Here is a 24,128-nt window from a genome sequence, read left to right as displayed (position 1 = left end):
TTTTTTGTTAAGCAAATGAAAAAAGTCCTTTGCCCCTTAAGGGTGGCCATTTTGAATTCTGTTGTTCTCCGCAGCATACCTGTGTGTGGCAGAACACAATTTAAGAAACACCGATATAGAGTGACTGCAAGTGGTGGTTTGAGTGTGTAGCTAATTATTCAATGAACATTCGATCCTGGCCTCACTGAAATAACACAAAGCTATTCTTTGACTTCATTGAAATGAGAATTTAATTTTATATATAGGCATTTTTTGTGGCATTTGTCATATAGTATCGGAGCACCTCACAGATGTTAATGATCCTTACAACAACTCTGGAGAGTTAGAAAAATGTCATTCTCACTTTACATATGGGTAGCAGAGGCACAGAAATTAACTAACTTGTCTGAGGTTATACAGAGCTGGTAATAGACCCGAGTCCCAATCCAGGGATTTAGGATTATTTTTTTAATCCCTTGTATTTAAGGGTCTCTAATGTTGACCTAACTTTTTTAGTAAAATTTAAAAAAACTAGTTCAAGAATTTGCTAAACACTGAGTATTGAATCAGAGAAACATTCCTCCTTTAAAAGAAAAAGTCCTACTTATTTTGTGAAACGACTTGGTTGCAGAAAATGTTATTTTGGGGAAGGTGGGCAGAAGCTGCAAAACTGATGTGTATGTGTGTAAGAGTGTTCTTAGGGATGGGCATGTGTACTACAACAAACTGACTTGTGGTTTCAGACTATTTTCAAAATGTTTCTTGACTGTTTTGAATTTTATTTAAGTTAAATACACAAAGTTGCAAGAGAGTGGTAAAACAGCCAGTGTTTGGAAAATGTGAAACCTTCCATCCCTCATATGAGGAAAGAAAATGCCAACAGATGTCTTTAAAGTCACCTTTTGTGGGTGTATATAAAAAATTCTTATAGAAAAGTAAAGAAATAGGAAAGGAAAAATGCTTAAAACACTGGATTTTTAGACTCGGGAAATGAGATTCAATTCCTGGCTCTGTCACATCAATGAATCTCTATTGTTCAATTCTAATATGTAAAATAACAGTATACCACTGTGAGATAGGGAAGCATTTGTGTCTGTAAATTGATTAATATTTGTGTGACATGGAGATTTTTTTTCTGTGAAGGTAATGCTCATTTTGCTAAGAGTAATTAATTAACTTTTACTTTCACTTTCCCATGTCCACCGGACCTCCTCTAGAGAGTTAAAAACAATGAGGAGTCCTGTGGAATTTTAGGACTTCTTGTTGTATTTGCAGACACAGACTAATATTACTACCCCTCTGAGTTCACAAAGTCATTGTAGTATGTTATAACTATGATAGATACAGGCATTTTAAATAGGCTGGGCAACATTTTTGCTTGGCTTTCCCAAATATACTTGAAATACTGCATGTGCAACTGGTTACATAGAGATGAGCTAATTAACTTGGCAATTTTTGCACATGTCAAATACAGATAAGTTTGAAAGGTCTGTTGAAAATTTGATGTTGTAGATGGACGGGTATGTATAAATACTAGATATGGTTACCCCAAAAATATTCACTGGAGACCACCCAGAGTTACACTAGTATGGGTTTATTTCCACTAGGTAAAACTAAAGAGGAGTAAGCAGCAACCAAAGGTTTAAACTAAAGAAGATAGCATTCTCTCTCTGACACAGACAAGCAAGCAAGCACACACCCCTCCATTCATTCACACCCATTCATCCCTGCTCTCAGGCACTCACACTCTTACACAGACATGTAGGTTGCTGAAGGAGCCAAGGCATGTGGATCCTGGAGGGTCTATCTGCTCATCATGGCTGGGGAAGCTGGTCAGAAGGGAAGACACTGAAGAGGAACTTCTCAGGAGCAAGGGAAGGAAAAAGAGAATCTCACATGTATTCCTTCTCTTTATATTGTGTCTGAATGGCTCCTGGGACTCATTCACCTCATCATCAGGGAACGTGCCCAGTCGTCTCTTGATCCAGCAGGGAGCATGCCCAGATTGTTCTCAGTCTTCTTCAGACACACTGTCAGACTCAGTCTCTCTCCATTCACTCAGGGGAGAAGCATCTTAGGGAAAGTTACAAGCAAGGTGGCTGAGAGTTACAAAGATGACAAGGTTGCAGTTTACATAAACTTGAGAGTTACACAGATTACAAAGTTCCAGTTTAAAAGCTTAGACCTTACAATTTGGTGTAGTTTCAGAAAATCCAGGTATCTAAATCAAGTAAGCTCAGGCGGAGGCTTTTTTATGCAACAGATATGAACCTGAAATTGAGTCATTTCTTGAAAATTTATTCTGTATAGGACTACCTTTACCCTAAAGAGATCTTTTAAAAAAAACATACTACCTTCTGGGAAAAACTGAAATTTTACTTAACGTGAATCGCGCATATAAAAATATTCAGGTTCTGAGGTGCTCAAAACTAACTTAAGATAAATCTTTTATGAAATCAAGGAGCCAAACTCCTTCTTGGTGTATAGCTAAGTGATATCTTTAAAATATATGTGAGCAAGATATACAAAGTGAAGGCCATGAGCTACTTGTGATCCATACCAATGTTCACACTACCATTAGTGGGAGATTGACGCAATGAATGAGGGTAAAATATAGTCACTACATAGTAATCAAAATTACTTTTGCATTTAGCAGCACTAATGAGAGAAAATAATGCAGGAAACTTTTAGTCACTGATTTTTAAATTTTTATTGGATGTGTGTGTGCAACTACTTGTTTTGTGTGAACAGCTGTAATTGTACATCATCAGCCGTGCAATTGCACATCTAAGATTTCTATAATTATTTCCCTTTAAAACATGATTAGGCAGGAGAATTTGTCCTATTGAGAGGAATATGGGCACTTTATGAACTTGCCATCTCAGTTTGAAATAGGTGCTCAACTACTGATATATATGGGGTCATGTTTTGAAGGTTTGTTCGCAACTATAAGGCCTAGAAACTTAGCATACATATTAAAATGGAAGCTTGCATTCTGCAGAATGTGAATTTGTCATGGAGGCTGAATAATATAATCATTTACTATCCAAAGTTGCATTTCATGGTCAGTTTTGCAACCTTTATGTAAATGCAACAATAGATTTGCGTGTGTTCTGTGTAAGCTTTGTCTAAATGTTTCAGCAGGATAGGAGACTTGATGTGATTTTTAATTAGGCTGCAACTTCATTTTAATTGTCTGGGAATACTTGGCAGAAAAAACTTCAGTGCAAGTAATTCCATAACCGTTTACATATATGCAGGGGGCTGCTGTTATCCCTTTTCTTTACCCAACCATCTTGCTGCTGGGACCTCCCCTAGAATGAGAGTTAAGGGGCTATAAAGGAGGAATGAGGTTGATTCCCTGCCTTACCTGTCATAGAAGCCCTGAAAACCTCCGATCATCTTATCCCTGCTCTATGAAGTACTTGTATAGGCATCCATCCCAAGCTTACATAATAATTTGCAACATGATAGTCCACATTTCTGTTCCATATTTTTTCCCTAAGCAAGCTCCCAGCCCACTATAGGGGAGGAGAGGGGTGGACTGGGAAAGAATTCCCTCCCTCACCTAGTAAGAAATGACTAGCATATAATGCAGGGATAGGGAACTTAAGACCTGGGGACTGGATGCGGCCCCCAGCTTGACTGGTTCTGTTCCCCAAGGATCAGGGCTCCCCCACTTCCCCCCAGCATTGGGGAGCCTGTGCTGGTGCTCCAGCTCGTCTCCCCCCTCCCTCCCATGAGCCTGGAGCACACAAAAATCTACTAGCCTGGGGAATGTGGCGGATGTTTATCTTTCTCCTTAATTGGGAGAATGTGAGTAGTTAACAGTGAGTAGTCCTGTGGCACTTTGTCAGATGAGATGAGAAGCGTGGTGTTTTAACATCTTCCAAAGATGGCAGAGCGTGTGCTGCTTTGCCTGGTTCAGGTAAAGGAGGGATTTTCATGCACCAGTGTGGACATAAATTGTCCCCCTTCTCTTCTGGTCACGTGGGAATGGAAGAGGAGGAGGTACTGGGGGGAACTGGCTTAAAAGCTGGTTCTCCCCTGCTCCAGCTCCATGGGAGAGGGTAAGGGCTCAGCAGTGGTATTCTACCTTTGAAATGTACAAGATTCCCCACTGGGGCTCTTGTACGTTTCAAAGTTGAAGCACAACATGGAGCCTGGGGCCATTTGGAGACTCCCCACTGGACCCAGGCTCACACAGTGTTTCAATCTTTGAAATGCACAAGAGCCCCTGAGGGGTAGTCCTTAAGGTTGATCTGGTATGAAGCTATCATAACAAGTAATTCTGTGGCTGTGTAGTCCTTAAGGTCCACAGACCATTTCTTATGAGAGAAAATGGCCTATACCACTTCATGTGCACTGAAGTCATTCCCAGCTATCTAAGTACATGTCTATAAAGAGCAGTTAAGATAGCAAACTTTATAAGTTACTGTATGTTTAATCAATAAAAGCAAATATTGCATAGGGGTAAGATTTCTTTAGATTAGCCTGAACTGAACAGGTAGCAAAGTTGTTAGCAGAAAGAAATCAAGAACCAAATGGAAATTATGAAAGGGTCCAGACACAAATGTTAACTGATTTCACAAGTATAATGGTATTTATGCAAGAAAAGCCTTATGTTAAAACTAAAGGAATGCACTGCACAGGAAGAATGTCTTGTAACCTCCCATGCTTTTTAGGTAATGATGGCCTTGTCAAATCACTTAAATGCAGTGGAATCAGAGAAGCAGAAATTGCGTGCTCAGGTTCGCCGCCTATGCCAGGAAAATCAGTGGCTGCGAGATGAACTAGCTAGTACCCAACAGAAATTACAGAAGAGTGAACAGTCTGTGGCTCAGCTGGAAGAAGAAAAGAAACACTTGGAATTCATGAATCAATTAAAAAAATATGATGATGATATTTCTCCATCAGTAAGTCGATGAACACTCAAAAGCACTGTACATTATCCTGCATGTTTCTTTCTGTTAGTTTCTGCTAAAGCTGCCAATGAGGGTTTTTTATCCCCAGATGTGAATTTTTATTACTTGAAGCAAATTAAAACCTATATTTGAAATGTTTATTAGGCACATCAGAGAGAGATTTCTTTATTTAAAATGTCCTAATCTTAGTAGTTTATACTTTCACACATTATAGAACTGCTTCCCAAAATAGTCTTTATTCCAGGAAGGCCTAATTTTACTGATGATAGAGTAACTACAGTTTAGACTTGGGGAAAGGGGTAGAAATGACCAGTCCATAGAACACTTACCCCCTGCAATACACTATTTTAAAAGTTTACTTTAAAAATTATATTCAGAAAGCCATAAAATGTCTGTTTTAACCCCCATTAGTAAGAAAATTGAGGGTAAGATGTGTAAATTGTTGGTATAAAAGGAAATAGCATTATTTGGAGCAGTCTGGCAGATGATTTTGATCTAGACAGAGGTCTCACAATTTCTCTCTCAAAACACTTTTCCTGTGGGATGACAGAGTGACATCACATCACTCTGATATCCCACACCTTCTGCCTTCCCCTGGGCTCCCTGTCCTGGATGCTGTTTGGGGACGGCACAACTTGCTCCAGGGCTACTTGCTTACGCTGCTTTTGTTCTTAGTGCTCATGGGCTGCTGGGCCAGCAGGCTTAAGAGATGGACCAGGCACAGGGGGAGGCACCCTGCATCCCCAGCCACGCTCCGCCCCATGCTTCACCATGCCCCAAGTGGCTGTGTCCTCAGCCCAGTGCTTAACCGCTCCACTGAGACCCAAGCCCAATCCTCAAACTGCCTCCCTTCCATCCGCCGAGTCACATGTTGGACTGCAGCAGCAAGTGGCGCTTCTGCAAGGCAGGTGAGGAGGCATCCAGCACCACTGACCTGAGTGGCCTGGGCCTCCTTTGCCTGGTGGTGCAGTCCCTCACCCTCACTCCTTCCCTGTGAAGTTGGAGCACTAGTGCTTGCTTCCTGCTGCAGGGGTGGGGGAGAAGAGGCAGGAGGGAGAGAGAATCCTAACCCTCGCTGTGCAGGAAAGAAGCTCTCCGCCTCCTGGGCTGGGGAACAGCAGTGTGCGAACACGCTGTCTGGAGCCTTTCCCTGTGCTCTCATTGGCCAGATTTTGCCTAATGGGAGCAGTGGCAGGCTGAGCCTGGGACTGGTGTGAGGCCCAAAGACAAGTGCATGCCTCCCACCCCTTCATATCCAGACCCTGCACTCCCAACCCCTCACTCAACCTCCTGCCTTCCCAACCTGCTCCTGCTGCCCTCCTCCCGGCCAGACATCCTGCCCGTAGCCTGCTCTGCCACCCCACCCCATCCAGACACCCTGCCCCCAGTCCACTCCTGTCCCTTACCTCCCACCCAGACCTTGCACCCTCAGTCCATCCTGCACCCCACCTCCTGCCCAAATCCTGCACTCCCATCCCTAGCCCACTTACTGGCAATCCTGTCCTACACACTGTACCCCTCATTTTTGGCCCCACCCCAGAGCCTAGGGTGCACAAAATTCACTAACCCTAGAACTCCAGAAGAGTTAAGCTGGCCTGAGGCTTTGAACCTCAGTCCCCTCCTTCCCCCCCATCCTGGGGCTGGAGCACTAGGGAAATAAGGTGTTTCAGTTGGGGGACAGATGATTGAGGGTTGGGGGATTTGGAGGGGCTTTTCTGCCTTCTCTCTTGTGTGGTCCCAAACTGATTTCTCTGTCAATGGCCCCTGACCTAAAAAAGGTTCCCCAACCCTGCTGTTAATAAAGACAATGTTGAAACCTTTTTATGTTGGACATCATTTTTAATGAAAGTAAAATATTAAGCCTGGCCAACAAACCCCCAGTTGGAGCCCAGCCCACATCTGGCTGCAGTGGCCTGTGGCAGACCCCATGCTCTAGCCCAGTCTGGCTGCAGAAAGTGCTGTGAGCAGCCCCCCTCCTGTTACAGCTTGGGTAGGAGGAGAGGCCATGATTACAGCTGTGGCGGACAAAGGAGGGTTGGCGAGCGTAGTGAGTAGGGGACGCAGCGGTCTAGTATTATTTAATGTTTACATTAACACTAGAGGCTCTAGTCCGGAAAGGGGCCCCATGATATTAGTCATTTGAAAACGTAGGCACAATCACTACTCTTTACAGTGCCATATAAAGGGTGGGGAAAATAGGAGGGCAAACAAAAATATACAGTTTTAATATACATATGTGTACCTTTGCAAAGGTGATTTCCATAATTTTAAATAGTGTTTGGTAACCTAGCTGTCCCTCAGGCTATCGTTGATTGATGTATAGGTGTTATCATGGAAATAGCTCTTGCCTTGTAAATTGTTACATTCCTAATGGTGTCTTGTATCTATTTCAATCATTTTATTTTCTTGTGACCTATTATTGCAACAGCGAGGGAGTGAGGAAAATGCATGTGTTTAGACATGCTGACCAACTGCTAGACATATCTTTTCTAGTATATTGTGAATATAGTGATTTGTTTAATCAGGTAGCCAGCTGCATGCGATGCTGGGAAATCTAAGAAAGCTAAGACTTGTTAAAAAAAAAAAATAGCCAGTGGAGTCTATTTAAATCTTGATACAGAAGTCCTTTTGTATAGGTTAGTACAGGCAGTCCCCGGGTTACGTACAAGATAGGGACTGTAGGTTTGTTCTTAAGTTGAATCTGTATGTAAGTCGGAACTGGCGTCCAGATTCAGCCGCTGCTGAAACTGACCGCCAGTTCTGACTTACATACAGATTCAACTTAAGAACCCCAAGCTTCCCCAAGTCAGCTGCTGCTGAAACTGATGAGCGCTGATTCCAGGAAGCCTGGGGCAGAGCAACTCTGCCTCGGGCTTCCTGTAGTCAGCGCTGGTCAGTTTCAGCAGCGGCTGACTTGGGGACGCCTGGGGCAGAGCAGCTGGGGTGCTGCTAGGTTGCTCCAGTAGCACCGCTCCTCTCCTCGGCGCTACTGGACCAACCCAGCAGCACCCCAGCTGCTCTGCCCCAGGCGTCCTGATTCAGCCACTGCTGAAACTGACCAGCAGCGGCTGAATCAGGACCTGGGGCAGAGCAGCTGGGGTGCTGCCGGGTTGGTCCAGTAGTGCCCAGAGCGGGTGCTGCAGGACCAATCCGCAGCGCCCCAGCTGCTCTGCTCCAGGGTCCAAAACAAAAGCCTGGTCTGCTGGGGGGGGGGGGGGGGGCACACTATCCGCGCCCCTCCCCCCCAGCAGACCAGGGACACGGGGAGCAGAGCAGCAGCGGCAGCGGGGTGCCGCGCCTCTGAGGCTTTGCTCTGGCAAAGTCTCAGAGGCGCGGGGGACCCCCTCTCCTCCGCGGCTGCGGCTTCAGTCCCGGTGCCTGTGGTCTGCTGGGGACCGTCCCCAGCAGACCACAGGCACCGGGTCTCAAGCGGCAGTAGTGGCGGTTCCCCGCGCTTCTGAGGCTTTGCTCTGGCAAAGCCTCAGAAGCGCGGGAACCCGCCCGGTGCCCCTGGTCTGCTGGAGACGGTCTCCAGCAGACCAGGGGCACCAGAGCAGCTTACGAACGGGGCTTTCTCGCCCCGGAGCTCGCAGGTAGCAATCCGCTACCTCGACCTCCGGGGCGAGAAAGCCCCGTTCGTAAGTGCGGATCCGACGTAAGTCGGGGACTGCCTGTACCTCAATAATTGAATAGGCTAAACAAGGAATGGTGATCTTTAGACAGGATAAAATGTGCTAGCACTTCCATGCTTTGGAGAAAAAACTAGAAATTTGGCAGGTGCACAGTATAAAGTCAGTAGTGTCCCTTTTCCTAATCTCACAAAAATTCACATAGATCTGACTGGGTTAAAAGCCTCTGAATTGTAGATCTTGTAAGTGTCTTATTGCTAAAATCTATCAACCTCCACCTGAGTGGAGGGTGCTTCTGCCCCACTGACCCTGCTGTCTGCACAAAGAGTGCCTTTCTGGTAGTACAGAGCTTGAGGGTCCAGATGGAACGCAGCAGCAGCAGCAATCACCTTTTGGGCCTATGGAAAAGTGCTGGGCTGGGAGCCAGAAGAAGACAGTAAGTCAGAGGTGGACAATAATTTTTGGGGGGGGGGGGGGGGGGGGGGGGATTCCAAGATTTTGGAAAGTGGTCAAGGGCTGCACTTTTCCGTGGATGAGATGCAGGATTTAGGATGGAGACTGTGTACAGAAAGGCACATGGGGTATGGGACTGGAGTGCAGGAGATGGTGTGGGGTCTGAGAGGGTGTTTGGGTGAAGGAGAGGATTTTGGTCTGGGAGGGGGTGAAGGAGGGAGTACAGGGTCTGGGAGGGAGTTCTGACCTGGGGCAGGGGAGCACAGAGGGTGCTGGTGGGGCAGAGGTGACCTGGGGGAGGGAGTTGTGGTAGGGAGGGGCAGAGGTGTCAGACAGTCTCTGACTGGGAAGTGCTTACCTAAGTGTCTCCTGGCCAGCACTCCCAAGGTAGGCTGGGCTCCCTGCCTGCTGAAGCCTCAGATCTCTTAGAGCTGCAGGCTTGTTCCCTCCATGTTGCTCTCAGTTCTGCGAACAGGAAGAGACTTGCGCTGCCTCCCACCCCAAGGCCAAGCGCTAGGCTTCTATTGGCTGGTTGTTTCTAGCCAATAGGAGCTGAGGATTGGGCTGAGGGTGGGGAAATCACACACAGTCTCCTCCTCCCTCCAGAGCAGAGAGCTGCCAAATTGATCTTTAAGCCTGTGGCAGATGTGTGCCTGAGGAACCTGGCAGGGTGCTCGGCAGGGAGCCAGATCTGGCCCCTGGGCTGTATTTTGCCCAGCCCTGAAATAAGTTTCTAGTCTCTGGTCAACTTATTACTACAGGTTGGATCTCCCTTATCTGGCACCCTCGGGACTTGACCCCTCCCGAATGAGAGAATTTGCCAGTTATGGGAAGGGCCCCTGCCACCAGCCTCCCAGGACACTCCTACTCCCTGCAGTTGGCTCCACTCTGGCCCCACTGCCACTAAACATAAGAACGGCCGTACTGGGTCAGACCAAAGGTCCATCTAGCCCAGTATCCTGTCTGCTGACAGTGGCCAGCACCAGGTGCCCCAGAGAGGATGGACCGAAGACAATGATCAAGCGATTTGTCTCCTGCCATCCCTCTCCAGCCTCTGACAAACAGAGGCCAAGGATACCATTTTATCCCCTGGCTAATAGCCTTTTATGGACCTAACCTCCATGAATTTATCCAGCTCCAGTCAGCCCACTAGGCTCCAGTCAGCCCACTGGGGCTCACCGGAGATGGAGCTCCCCAGCCGCTGTGGCCCCACTTCTCCCTTGTATGATCGGGAGTCCTTGGGACTGACACTTGCTGGCTGCCTCGTTTCTGCTGCACTCTGTGGGGATCCCTGGGGACGGGGCTTGCCAGCTGTCCCTCTTCTGCTGCACCCCGGGGACAGGGCTTGCCGGCCCAGCTTCTGCTGCGCTCTGCCGGGGATCTCTGGCACGGAACTTGCCAAATGCCTTGCTTTTACTGCTGACTGCCCTCCTGCTGTTATCCCGCCCAGCTGGGGCTCCCTGGTGCCAAGATTCACCAGTGCTGCTGCTGCCCCACTGGCCAGGGCTTTCAGCTGGTTCACACACTCAGGCTCTGGGGCTCTCTAGTTCTGGACTACGGACGTTGCTGGACCAGAGAGTCCCGAATTTCGGAGGTTCAATCTGTAATATTAATTCTGTGCGCTTGACAGTAGTATGAGACCTTGCTCAATACTGATTAACTTAGGATACAGGCAAGTATCTCCCCCATCTCTCATTTCATAGATAAGATAACTGAGAAATTATTTACTTATATATGAGCTAAAGGAGTATATGCTGTGAATTTTAAAGATCCTGGGTTCAAGCTCTAATGATAAATCTTGTAGAAATTGTTATGGTTCCCAGGGATTGTGTATTGTTTTCTTTCTAAATAACCTTGGAAATAGTATTTAAAAAAGCTAAAAGAATGTTAAGAATGTGAACTCAAGAACTCAGAAAATGCCAGAATTAAGGTTGACTTGAGATGTCTTGTGCATATGCATTAATAGTATTTCCAGTGTCTCTCACATCTTCTATGCATATCTTTAATATTCTTTAAACATAGATTTTTATATATAACAATATATAAATATCTTCAGTGTTTTTTAGATTTAATGATGTTAACATTTTGTTTTGGGCTGGGGTTTGCATAGGAAGACAAAGACACAGATTCTACCAAAGAACCTCTGGATGACCTTTTCCCCAATGATGAAGATGACCAAGGACAAGGAAGTAAGTGAACTTCAGATTATATCATTACAATATTTTTCTGCAGAATAGAAGGTCGGTTTTATCTTCACAGAAATAACCATTCATTATTTCTTAGAATGTTATGGTCTAGACACTGTGCAACACAGACAACAAAAAGCTAATTGCAGTTTTTAGGGTTTATTGTATGCAGTAAATTATGATCTAATGAAGATAAAAATGTTTCCCTCATACCCAGTCTGTGCTGGTGTAAGAAATTACAGAAAAGTATTGGTTCATCCCTTCCAAAGGGTGGACGATAGGAAAGGTTATTTATGAGGATGCTATTCCCATTACATAAAAAGGCTGGGATAGCGAGATAGTTTTGCAGATATTTACCCGGGAGCTCCTCCTATTTTTGTGAGGCAGCATGGGAGAAAGCATGATCTTACTTGTTTGAAAATTCAGCTAATGGGCAATGGAAGCTGTCGTCATAGGTGTCTGAAATCAGCCTCTAGATAGTGAATGATAGATAAGTCTTAAAGGGCCTTGAAAGTAGGGGTATAAAATCCCATTTCTAATTAGTTTCTAATTCATTAACTGGTTAAACATTAAGTTTAACTAATTAACTGATTAAACGGGGAGTGCCTTGGTGGGGCTGGAGTGGCCCCTACGCCGCGGGTAGGGGCAGCTCCAGCCCCATGAGGCTGATGGCTGCCAGCCCGCAGTGGAGAGGGGCAAAGGAGCAAAAGTGGGGAGGCAGGGCAAGGGTGTTTCATTTGGTAGGGGAAGTGAAACACAGAAAGCCAGGCTGTCATTGCTGGAACATTGGTTCTTTCTGTTCCATTTCTGGAATCAGTGTGCTTGTGCATTGGAGGAGACGTTTATGAAATTTATGTGGAGAGGGGGCAACAGACTGTTTCTTTCTGGTTCTGGGATGGAGAGGCAGCTGTTGTGAGGTGGGCAGTAAAGCAGGTAAACAGTTTTCAAAGAAGTATCAGACAAAATGAAGAGGCTGTAGAGACTGGCCATAAAGGCTTGCTTTCCTTTTCTCTTGCTGCTGCTGCTGCCGCCAATATTGATGTTTCTTCTATGGTAGCATAGTCGTTTTATAGGCCACCATGGCGGAAGAATGGTAGGAAAGGGCATGAGGAAGTAACTATTTACTGAGACTTCATACTCCTGGAGCAAGGGGATAAGGAAGGAATAATAGGATCATAGAACAGGAAGACCCACTGAGTAGTCGTCAAGTCCAGTCTCATGTACTCATGGCAGGACTAACCACCATCTAGACCAGAGCTACTCAATTTTGGAAGCCCTGGGGGCCACAATGATATTCAGTGCATGCTGAGGGCCTCAAATTAAGTATGGTTGCTTAACCATGCAAATGTAGCATCATAGAATACTAGGACTTGAAGGGACCTTGAGAGGTTATCGAGTCCAGTCCCCTGCCCTCATGGCAGGACCAAATACTGTCTAGAGCATCCCTGATAGACATTTATCTAACCTACTCTTAAATATCTCCAGAGATGGGGATTCCACAACCTCCTTGGGCAATTTATTCCAGTGTTTGACTACCCTGACAGTTAGGAACTTTTTCCTAATGTCCAACCTAAACCTCCCTTGCTGCAGTTTAAGCCCATTGCTTCTTGTTCTATCCTCAGAGGCCAAGATGAACAAGTTTTCTCCCTCCTCCTTATGACACCCTTTTAGATACCTGAAAACTGCTATCATGTCTCCCCTCAATCTTCTCTTTTTCTAAACTAAACAAACCCAATTCTTTCAGCCTTCCTTCATAGGTCATGTTCTCTAGACCGTTAATCATTCTTGTTGCTCTTCTCTGGACCCTCTCCAATTTCTTCACATCTTTCTTGAAATACGGTGCCCAGAATTGGACCGAATACTCCAATTGAGGCCTAACCAGTGCAGAGTAGAGCAGAAGAATGACTTCTCGTCTTGCTCACAACACACCAGTTAATGCATCCCAGAATCATATTTGCTTTTTTTGCAACAGCATCACAAATATATATGCCAATAGCTTTTGGAAGGGACCCACAGGGCCTAGGGCAGCCCAAAGGATTACCAAGGGACCTGGCTGGGGGTAACAAGAGAAATTAGCCCTCTCCTGCTCCTGCCAGCATAGTGAGTGATGTGACCCAACAGCTGGCTCCACTCCACAGTAACAGTGAAGCAGAGCACAGCAGCCTGGGTGAGGGCAGGGGGACACAATAGAGTAGGCTCCTGCCACTGCATGGTTCTCCCCGGGGTTCACCCAGAATAAAATGGACACTGGGTCCTCAGCCCAGCACAGCCTGGCCTGACACTGCGCTTCCCTCCCCCTCTTTAACACCGGTGGTGGAGAGGGACCAAGCCTGAATGGACCCCAGCACCCTGACCCAGCTTGAGCCCCAGCGCAGACCTTTCTTATCCCAGCCTCACTACCTAGCTCCGCCACCTCTCCTCTTACCTGGCTGTGCCGTCACCTCTTGCCGTCTCTGCCCCCTCGCCAGCTGGTGGCTCATGCACATGTGCCGACTGGTGGCCCAGCTCAGTGTGGTGCCCCACGGCAAGAGCCAGCGTAGCTCCGCTCGCAGGAAGGTGCTACCGCAGGAGGCCACAGGCCGCACCTGCATATCAGGATAGCGGCTGGTGGGTGGCCTGGGAAGTGGCTGAAGCTACATTATGGGTGTGAGGGACGGGGGGGGGGGTGCTGACAGGTGGAGACCTCGCCCTACAGCTCTGCGTAAACTCGGACTGCATCGTGGGTTATGCGTGTTGAGTAGCTCCGATCTAGACCATCCCTGACAGGTGCTTCTGTAATCTGCTCCGAAAGATCTCCAAAGATGGAGATTCTACAAGCTCCTGAGGCAATTTATTCCAGTGGTTAACCACCCTGACAGGAAGTTTTTTCTAATGTCCAACCTAAATCTCCCTTGTTGCAGTTTAAGTCCATCTTGTCCTTTCATTAGAGGTTAAGGAGAACAATTTTTCTCTCTCCTCTTTGTAAGAACCTTTTAGGTACTTGAAAGCTGTTACGATATCCTGTCTTGGTCTTCTCTTTTTCCAGATCAAATAAACCTGATTCCTTCAGTCTTCCCTCATAGGTCATGTTTTCTAGACGTTTAATCATTTTTGTTGCTTTTCTCTGGACTAACTCTAGTCACTGTGGCTGGCTGGTGTTGCGTGTCTTCTCCTTTTCTTCCACCTGAGGAACTTCAATCCTTAGTTGATGTAACTGAGGGCAGAAGTTGATCCTGAAATTTGAGCTTTAATAATAATTCAGTCACCGTGTGAATCAGAATAGAACTTACTTCTCTCTTCATTGCTTTTACTGGCTCACAGGGCTAATAAGAGTAAAAAGTAGTAAAAATGTATATTTGTTCATAACTGGAAATATACTGTATTAGATTATCTGAATTATCTTTATCCACAAATCACAGTTATCCAAACCCACAGTAGGTCCCCCAAATAGCCCTATGTTAATAACTTTCTAATTTCTCAGTTAGCTTCTTAGCAGCTATTAAGCATTCCACAGATACAAAGCTATTTATTGGTTTATTGTTTAACTCAATCACATTAACATTGTTTATTACTCTTTAAAGTATTAAGCAAACATCAGTATTACTCCCTTTGCTCCTGTATTTCTAAATTGGTGAAAAGAGCTCAAAGTAATACTTTTGTTTATCCCAAATTCCAATTTTCCAAAAGTTTCACCAGGCCATTTGGATAAATGGGTATGTCAGTTGGATTACTGACAGGGAAAAGATTTGCACTTTATAGGAGTGCTGTTTTTTACCCTTACATTTCAGAACAGAATTACAGAGTAAAGATTAATTTTAGTGTCTAGTATCTAGGGAGCATGATTTTTTCTTTTGAAGTGGTTTCAAAAAGTTGCTTTCTTTTTGCAGTCCAGCAGCAGCATAGCAGTGCGGCAGCAGCTGCTCAGCAAGGTGGCTACGAAATTCCGGCAAGATTGAGGACTCTTCATAATTTGGTTATTCAGTATGCTTCCCAAGGTAGATATGAGGTAGCTGTACCTCTCTGTAAACAAGCACTTGAAGATCTGGAGAAGACTTCAGGTCATGACCATCCTGATGTTGCCACTATGCTAAACATACTTGCTTTGGTATACAGGTTAGTATTCTGATGTATACTTAAATTATCCTTTAAGCAAACTTGTTTCTGTAAAGTTGGCTAGAGGCCTTAATGCTGGAACTGCTACAGAAATGTTTGACATGTAGTGAGTTCTAAATTTTTATTTGTGGTGATATCACATGAGCACTTGACATAGGTGCTGTGTTATGACATGGTACATAACATGGGTTCCTGAATGTTCTCCCATTCCTCAGTTTTTGGAACACTGTTGTTCATTTTGAAACTTTAAATATTCATTCATTCTAGATTCTTGAGAAGACAGCCAGACAACAACTTCTTGGGTTATGCTAGTGCTGTTGTAAATTGGGTGGCAGGATGTATATATGCAGATAGTTCATTTTCAGTGCCCCCCAAGCCTACTTTTAAATGTAGTTTTTTGCACATGAACATGAAAGACCGAGTCTCCCGTAGAACCCCTCTCTTCAGTGTCATGGCAGGAAATAGTACCGAAGTCGGATCTTAATTTTGTAGTTCATTATTTTACAAGATTTATTGGAATACTACATTCTCAACCGCCCCCCCCCCCACCCCACACTTTTTTATTTGTGAAACAGGGTAAAGCATTAATTATGGTTTTTTAAAATGTAGGGACCAGAACAAATACAAAGATGCAGCAAACCTTCTTAATGATGCTTTGGCTATTCGTGAAAAGACTTTGGGCAAAGATCATCCAGCGGTTTGTATATATGATTGTTTCATACTTTTAGTTGTGTTTTTCACTAAGACTTTTTTCCTTTTCCCGCCCAACTTATTCTAATATTAAACTCAACAGGAACGTTTAAGATCTGGCTTGTCACTAATCAGGACAGGTAGGCGGCCACAATACAGTATTCTGTGGGTTTTTTAATATTTAACATATCTTTGAGCTTTTTATTTATTAAACTATTTCACCCAAAAATTACTCTACTGCCACATTTATTTGATTATGAATCAAGTTGCATGGTCTGCAATGTGAAAAAAATTAGCTTCTGAAGAAATATTTTAATTAGCTTATTAAATAATTCCGTTGCTGAATTCATATAGGAATTGTACTTCTGATTTGTTTTACTTCCTCTGTTTAAAATAAAACAGATAATTCCAATCAAGTCATTTTAAAAATTTAATTTGGTGATTTATTGCTTCATATAGCCTATGTTATACAGTAGTGGGCAATTCTGTGAATCTAAATTAATGAAAAATAACTTTATTTCTGTGTTGTCATATTTACAGCAACTTTATGCATTTATTTACATTTCAGGAGGCTAAATACATTTCACACGTGTTCTCCAGTAAGAGTTATTTCCTAATGTAGGAATTTGCCAAGAGGTCTTCACTGTACATAGAGGATATGACTATAGCAGTACACTGTAAATATATTTGAATAAATTTAACTTCAGCAGGTTCCATATATTTAATGTTTCTCTGCTGTTGACAGGTGGCAGCTACTCTAAACAATCTTGCTGTACTTTATGGTAAACGAGGAAAGTATAAGGAGGCAGAACCTTTGTGTAAGAGAGCTTTGGAGATCCGAGAAAAGGTAAGAGCTAAAAACTGTTTTATTTCAAACAGAAGTTTGGATTCTAGAGCAGTTCCACAGCCATTGATTTCCAGAATACCCTGCCTCTTCCCCCAAGTGTTACCTCCTTTCCTCACTCCTCCTTTCCCTTCCTCCCTACCTGAGCTTGAATGCTGCAAATGACCTATTTGCAGTGCTCTTGCAGGGCGGGGAAGGAGTTGCTGAGAGTCTGGCCCTGGCTTTTCCCCAAGAGTGCTCCACCCCATGAGCACCCACAGGGATGTCAGACCACAGATGTTGCTGGATGAGGGAAGTCGGTGTTAGAGGTCCAATATTGGAGAATAATTAATTGTACACATTTAGTGGAAAAAAATGTGCTTCCCTCACTTCCGGACTAACTAATCATCAGCAAAACTACCTAATTACTGATCAAATGTGCCTACCGTAAAATCTTGAGTATAATGTGAACTTTTTTCCCCGGTTTTTTAGGGTCAAGGCCGGGGTGAGCAACATATGAGCTATTTTTTTAAAGCTTTAAACTCCCCCTCCCCTCTGCACAGAAACTTTCCAACTGTGGTGTGGCACGGGGGCCACAGCCCTGCCAGGCTCCCGGACAAGACGAGGAGCCCTGGCTTACTGCCTGCCTGGTGCTCGTTTAGAATGCGCCTGGGGGCCCCCACGGCAGGCACAAGCTCAGCGTGGCACAAGCTCAGGGCGGCTGGAGGACCCCGCCGCAGGTGTGAGCAAGAGCACAGTGCAAGCTCAGCTGGGCAGGGGGCCCCTGCGGCAGGCGTGAGCGAGCTCAGCTGGGCAGGGGGCCCCTGCGGCAGGCGTGAGCGAGCTCAGCTGGGCAGGGGGCCCCTGCGGCAGGCGTGAGCGAGCTCAGCTGGGCAGGGGGCCCCTGTGGCAGGCGTGAGCGAGCTCAGCTGGGCAGGGGGCCCCTGTGGCAGGCGAAGCAAGGAGCTGGTGGCGCCACTAGGCTGCATTGCCCTGGCTCGCTGCCTGCCCGGTCTCGGTGTGGGCAGCTGGGCAGGGGGCCCCGCAGCAGGCATGAGCTCAGCTGGGCAGGGGTCCCGCAGCAGGCGTGAGCCCCTTCCTTCCTATATATACCATAAAATCACGAGTATAATGGGGGTGCGCATTATAGATAGGAGTTTAGTTTATTCAAGTATTCTGACATTTAAAAGGCAGGTGCGTATTATACATAAGTGTGCATTCTACTTGAGATTACGGTAAATATAAACAGCATAAACTAGAAGAAAATAGTATATTTCTTTGTAAAACTGAAAGAGATCATCAAACTTACTGGAATATATTCATGCAAAGGACATTTTCGGAGCTGTATTGAAAAGTGTTCTTCACAAACAATCTTAAACTGAAATTTTATAGGTTAACTTAGTACACTCAAGATTCAAAAGAATCTTAATTTGTTAAAGATGGAAAGTGTCTAAATTGCTTGATATGCCCGGTCAAGACCTTATTTACCATGTCAGCCAAAAACAGTCCTAATGTTTACCTAACATAAATGGGGACCTCCTTCACTCTCAACCTAGAATTTGATTTATAATGAAAATAGTGACTCAGTCTTAATAATAAAAGCATGAACAGTGTAATCTGCTAAAGTAAAATAATGTGGCTTGATATTGAAATTGGAAAGAAGAAAATTGGGGAAGATCATTTTAAGATTCTTTAAAACCTAATACAATAAATGGAGACTTTTAAAATGTATGATATCTTCATTTTCAGGTCCTGGGGAAAGATCACCCAGATGTTGCCAAACAGTTAAATAACCTGGCCTTATTGTGTCAGAACCAGGGTAAATATGAAGAGGTGGAGTACTACTATCAAAGAGCACTTGAGATTTACCAAACTAAGCTAGGACCAGATGACCCAAATGTGGCAAAAACAAAGAATAATCTGGTAAGCTTGTAACATGAAGTAAAAATAAGAAAATGTAAGTCTTGTTTTTCTAGTATGCTAAAATAATGTACATTTATTCAACAAACATGTAATTACACATGTTCCTAAACTACTGTCTATTATTTTTAGGCATCCTGCTATCTAAAACAGGGAAAATTTAAGCAAGCAGAAACTTTATACAAAGAGATTCTTACTCGTGCACATGAAAGGGAATTTGGCTCTGTAGATGGTAAGGAACTTGGTGTTCAACTGAAAAGTATAATTTCTCTTTTTTTATAATTCTCTGTTTAAGACTATATTATACTTAAAGTTGTGAGTATTAGAGGGAGACTAAAAGGAATTAAACTTTTTAGATTTCATTGAAATATATACAGTAAAATGTATCCTCGGGAAAGTCTTTAATTACTGCATTAAAATTAATCCAAAACAAGGTTTGTTTTTTTCAAAATGAGTGAGACTTAGCAAATCTATTTGAAATACTACTTTTCTACTGAAGTTACTTTAGGGTGTTCTATACTACCCCAGCTCTAATGTCTGAGGTAGTATACACACAGGAGTATGTTTGTTCATTGTCTTCTAGTCACTGTTTAGAAGACTTCAGTATAGGATTTTAAAAGACTTGGAAAAAACAATGGTTAAGTGTTTGAGCTCATCTGCCAAAGCAGTTAAAGAATGCAAGAAAACTTGTCATCTTAAATTAGGAAAACTGTAAAATTAACAGCTAGAAGTCATCAATCTATTTGTATATTGTTCCAGTAGAACACATTTCATAAATTACTAATTGTAATGCAATATTTTCATTTCAATAAGACAGTTTACCTGTGCAGCATTCAGTAGCTGTCATGATAGAAGAAATTAATGCATGTATTCTAGCAAATGACTAAGCTCTTGTCAGTATGTCCAGCCACCAATGTGGTTGCATCAAAGCTTCTTAGAAATAGCACTGAAACCAGTCTTTAATATTGACTTATCTTTTCTCCTCTGAAGCCAGTTAAAAGCAGACATGCCTGTTTTGTTAATCTGTTTAATCTTTCTGTGATGTGTCAAAAATGCTGATTGTGCTGCCAGAATCACTATTTGATGGTCTTCAGCTTCCTTCAGAGAGATGAAAATCAACCAGAATATAAATACTTACTACTTTCACTGCTATTATACAATATTTATGTTGTGGGTTTTTTTTCCACCAGATGAAAACAAACCCATTTGGATGCATGCTGAGGAGAGAGAAGAATGCAAAGTAAGAACATGATTGAATAATTGTTTTCAGAACTTCTGTTATTGCAGATTTATTTTTAACATGCTGTTTTTAATTTAGGGAAAGCAAAAAGATGGCTCTTTTGGAGAGTATGGTGGTTGGTACAAGGCTTGCAAAGTTGATAGGTAAGTATATTATTGAAAATATTTTAACTACATAACGTTACATCCGGCTCTGTCAGTTTGAAAATCATATTTAAAGCATTTCATTTTTATCTATGTTACTACTATGGAAACTGATATTTAAGAAATCCAAAGCCTTGTTTGCTGTTCATATCAGAAAAGGTGACTTCAGGTATCTAGTTGCGATTTGGTTCTGAGCCCCGTTTTATCCCAACTGAGGCAAACCTCTAAATTCCAATGGCTAGCTATCCTCACGTGCTGCATTTACAATAATTCCTCATTTAACACGTGCCCACTTAACACGTTTTTGCGATAGCACGATTTTTTTTAGGAAACTTTTTTTGAATTAGATGACAGTCCCTGGAATAACACAATTTCCCCAGCTGGCCCATTGCAGGTGGCTGCTCGGGGCTTCCCCTGCCTCCCTGCAAAGCGGCAGAGGGTTCGCCACTTGCCACGCCGTTCCCCGGCAGCCCCCCTCCCTTCACCCCCGCCAGACGCAGTGCAGGTCCTGGCAGACTCATCACAGGGGCATACTCCCAACCCAATCCTCCTCCCCTTCCCTTCCCCAGAGCCAAACACCTACCCTCCCTGCTGTAACCCAGTCTCCTTTCTCCCCCAACCTTATGTCCCGGTCCCAACAGACACCACTGCTTGAAACGCAACCCCCACCTTTTCCATTATTTTCAATGGGAAAATTGACCCCGCATAACACGTTTTCACTTAACACGATCATTTTCTGAAACATATCTATAGTGTTAAAGGAGGAATTACTATATGTGATCAGTCTGTATTTTCTCTCTTCTGTTGATATACAAAGGCACAAAGGGGAGTAGAGCAGGCCATGTAATCTAGCCTCCGATCCACTTTCACTCCTGTGTGGTGTTCTGTTTGAGTTTTCTTATCATTTACTGTGCAAGTAGACTAGTTTTGTTTCAGTTGTTCTCTTTTTTGATTTTCATGCTCCACACAGTGCTACAATGTTTGAACAGCAGAATCATATACATATATATATATATAGTAGCCCAGTGTCTGTGAGTCTGTAACGCTGACGTACATGGCCACGCCCCCGGCCGTGTATGTCAGCACCCTGCTCCCCTCCCACTGGGGCCCAGCTGAGAGGCACAGCGTGAGCGCCGCTCAGCTGGATCTTGACGAGGAGCAAGCGGCCGTTTGGGGTCTGCGCTCCCCAATTCTGCACTGCTCAGCTGGGCCCTGGCGGGAGGGGAAGGGGGGCGGGGCACTGACATACATGGCTCCAGAGGATAGCTCTATTTGTTTTCAGGGCTGTTCTACCATCACTTTTTTTTTTTGTTGAGCCATAAATGCATTTTGTAAGGTATTTTTAATGTCTTTCTCGTGCTTAATGCTAGTAGAATATTTTAAAAGATGGCTCTTTTATATAGATACTCATGATATCTAAGCTTTTCTCTTGGGGCTTTTTTTAGTTTTCATATGTTTGATATTCTTAATTTACTGTGCATACTTTTTTAAATAGTCCAACCGTAACAACTACCTTAAAGAACCTAGGAGCACTTTACAAGCGTCAAGGCAAGTTTGAAGCTGCTGAAACATTAGAAGAGGCAGCAATGAGGTCCCGTAAGCAGGCAAGTATGAAAATTCCTCTTTGCTCTCAGTAATGCTTTTTGTGGCCATTTTGTTTTCCTCTCAATTTTTGTGTATGTATAATGTTAGCTGTTCAGTAACTGGGAGATTTTTAGAGATGAATTGCTGTGTATATCTGTCCATTTACTATTTACGTTAATAAAAAACACCTCCATTTCAGTTTGAATTAAAAATATATATGCATCATGTTAAGCCTTAGTAAACAGGCTAATTTCTTGGTTGATGTTACCATGAACTGGCTGAATACTAAGGGTTCTAAGGTGCCTTTGTGGAGGCAAGAGAACAGCAGTTGATAGGTGTACAGTGGAGGAATGGCACAGCAGAGTGGGGATGCTTCCTGGCCTGGGGTGGGCAGCATACATGTGGGTGGGGAGGAAGGAAGCAGCAGGCTTAGACAGCAGTTCTCAGTAGGAAGAGTGTGAGGTGTTGCACAATAACTAGGAGTTGAATCTTAGGAGATAAGGTTGGGGGTCATGAAGGATGGGGGGGGGGGAACACCATAGTTAAGGAAGCATTTCTAAGGAAGGAGCCCATGTTTCTGAAGGAGATCTCGAGTACCAAGAGGCATTTGATGTAGGCTCTGAGTGCTTAGTACTGTAAAGGCTACTGTAAAAGAAGAAAACTCAAGTTGAGACAGACTCAGTACCAAGTTTGGATACCTTAGATCCCAACTGGCAGAGGCATAGATGAAAAGAGTTATAAGCATGTCCTGGAATAATGCTCCGTATTGACATCAAGGAAGTCAACTGTACCAAGTATGGCTAGACCTCATATGGTACTGAGGGAATCGGAGCTGATGCATCCCTGAGCCCAACACGTGGATTTGGTACTGATGTAGCTGGCACCACCCTCCAGAGAGCAAGCCTTCTCATCTAGTTGCTTTGAATGGTGTGCAGGGGGAGGGAAGGCAGGGAGCCTGCCTGAGGAACCTGCTGATTTGGAGCTGCCTAGATAAGTGCCTCCTGCCCAGAGTCTGCCTCTAGCACCCCAGCCCGTTCCTCTCTCAACCCTCTGCACCCCTGCTTCTGTACCCACATTACCCCCTAAATCCTGCACCCCAATACCCTCCTCCAGGTCACCGTCCAAATACTTGCACCTCCTGCAGCCCTGCCCTTGGTCACAATCCCCTCCTAGGCCCTGCACCTCTCTTCCAAGTCAGAATTCTCTCCTGCACCCCAATCCCTTTCCCTAGTTCACAACCTCCTCCTGCCCTGGGTCACAAACTCCTAAATCCCCTCCTGTATTCCTGCCCCAGATCAGAATACTCCCCTGCACCCACAAACCATAGGTTCCATACCAAGTATCCGGGTATCACTGCTGTCCTGGACCAGGAACTCTGACCTCAGATCTGATTTTCAACAGTGCACTTGATTACTTATTGCAGGGTTACCCTAATATAGTCCTGGTCCTGAATTTTCCTGAAGTGTGTTGTATATTGCTCAGCCTTCTCTTGGACAGTTCAGATATTATAGGTCTACTAGTGGGCTGTGCCTGCGGCTCACTACACTAGCCAGCCTCCCTCTCTCTGGCAGCTTTTGTGGCCAGAGAGCATGATGATGTCATTCTGTCACCTGTCAGAAAAAACTTTTTTTTATATATAGCCATTGGCCCTGAAAGGGGTCAATATTCAACAGTTTAATTCGTGAATTGAAGTTAGCCAAACAATTCATTTTTAAATACAACACTGCATTACTTTTAATTAAAAAATACGAGTATTTAATTTCAGAGAGATTTTAAATGAGTATAAGGCATTAAAGTTAGAAATGGTTACGGGAGGAATAAAGATAGTTAGCTTTGTAGTACCTAGACATATATGGTAAGGTTTTTACCTTGAAATGTCTCCAGCAACATTGCTGATTAAATTCTCAGGTCAGGATATCTTCCATCCCTGAAATCAAGACTGGTTCCGTTGTTTTAAATCAGTTAAAACAGAAAGGAGAGAGAACCTGGGGTATAGATTTAAGTATATCCCAAATTAAAAAAACACAAGAGAACAAAAAAATGCCACTATGGCTAAACAACAAAGTGAAAGAAGCAGGGAAAGGTAAAAAGGAATCTTTTAAAAAGTTGAAATTAAATCCTAGTGAGAAAAATAGAAAGGAGCATAAACTCTGGCATGTGAAGTGTAAAAATAAAATTAGGAAGGCCAAAAAAGAACTTGAAGAACTGCTTGCCAAAGACTCAAAGTAATAGCATTTTTTTTAAATACATCAGAAGTAGGCAGCCTGCTAAACAACCAGGAGACTACTAGATGATCAAAATGCTAAAAGAGCACTCAAGGATAAGACCATTGCAGAGAAACTAAATGAATTCTCTGCATTGGTCTTCACAGCTGAGGATGTGGGAGATTCCCAAAGCTGAGACATTCTTTTAAGATGAGAAATCTGAAAAACTGACCCAGTTTGGGAACAGATTAATAAACTAA

At 44.0% G+C, this 24,128-nt stretch overlaps 1 protein-coding gene across 5 annotated transcripts in view; it reads left to right on the top strand.

Moving 5' to 3' along the window:
* KLC1 (kinesin light chain 1) overlaps positions 1-24,128 on the top strand; it is a 76,533-nt gene that overhangs the window by 18,302 nt on the left and 34,103 nt on the right. For all 5 annotated transcript variants that reach the window (XM_075926483.2, XM_075926481.2, XM_075926482.2 and 2 more), the window contains exons 3-12: positions 4,665-4,895; positions 11,097-11,175; positions 15,039-15,264; positions 15,874-15,961; positions 16,700-16,801; positions 18,527-18,700; positions 18,830-18,929; positions 19,888-19,937; positions 20,016-20,080; positions 21,576-21,684. In XM_075926483.2, the coding sequence (XP_075782598.1) occupies positions 4,665-4,895; positions 11,097-11,175; positions 15,039-15,264; positions 15,874-15,961; positions 16,700-16,801; positions 18,527-18,700; positions 18,830-18,929; positions 19,888-19,937; positions 20,016-20,080; positions 21,576-21,684 (1,224 nt within the window). The remainder of the gene's footprint in view (positions 1-4,664; positions 4,896-11,096; positions 11,176-15,038; positions 15,265-15,873; positions 15,962-16,699; positions 16,802-18,526; positions 18,701-18,829; positions 18,930-19,887; positions 19,938-20,015; positions 20,081-21,575; positions 21,685-24,128) is intronic.

This window comes from Pelodiscus sinensis, chromosome 5, assembly GCF_052426305.1.
Source record: "Pelodiscus sinensis isolate ZL-2025 chromosome 5, ASM5242630v1, whole genome shotgun sequence".
Lineage (NCBI taxonomy): Eukaryota > Metazoa > Chordata > Testudines > Trionychidae > Pelodiscus > Pelodiscus sinensis.
The sequence above is the reverse complement of the archived record's forward strand: the minus strand, read 5'-3'. Positions and strand labels throughout refer to the sequence as shown.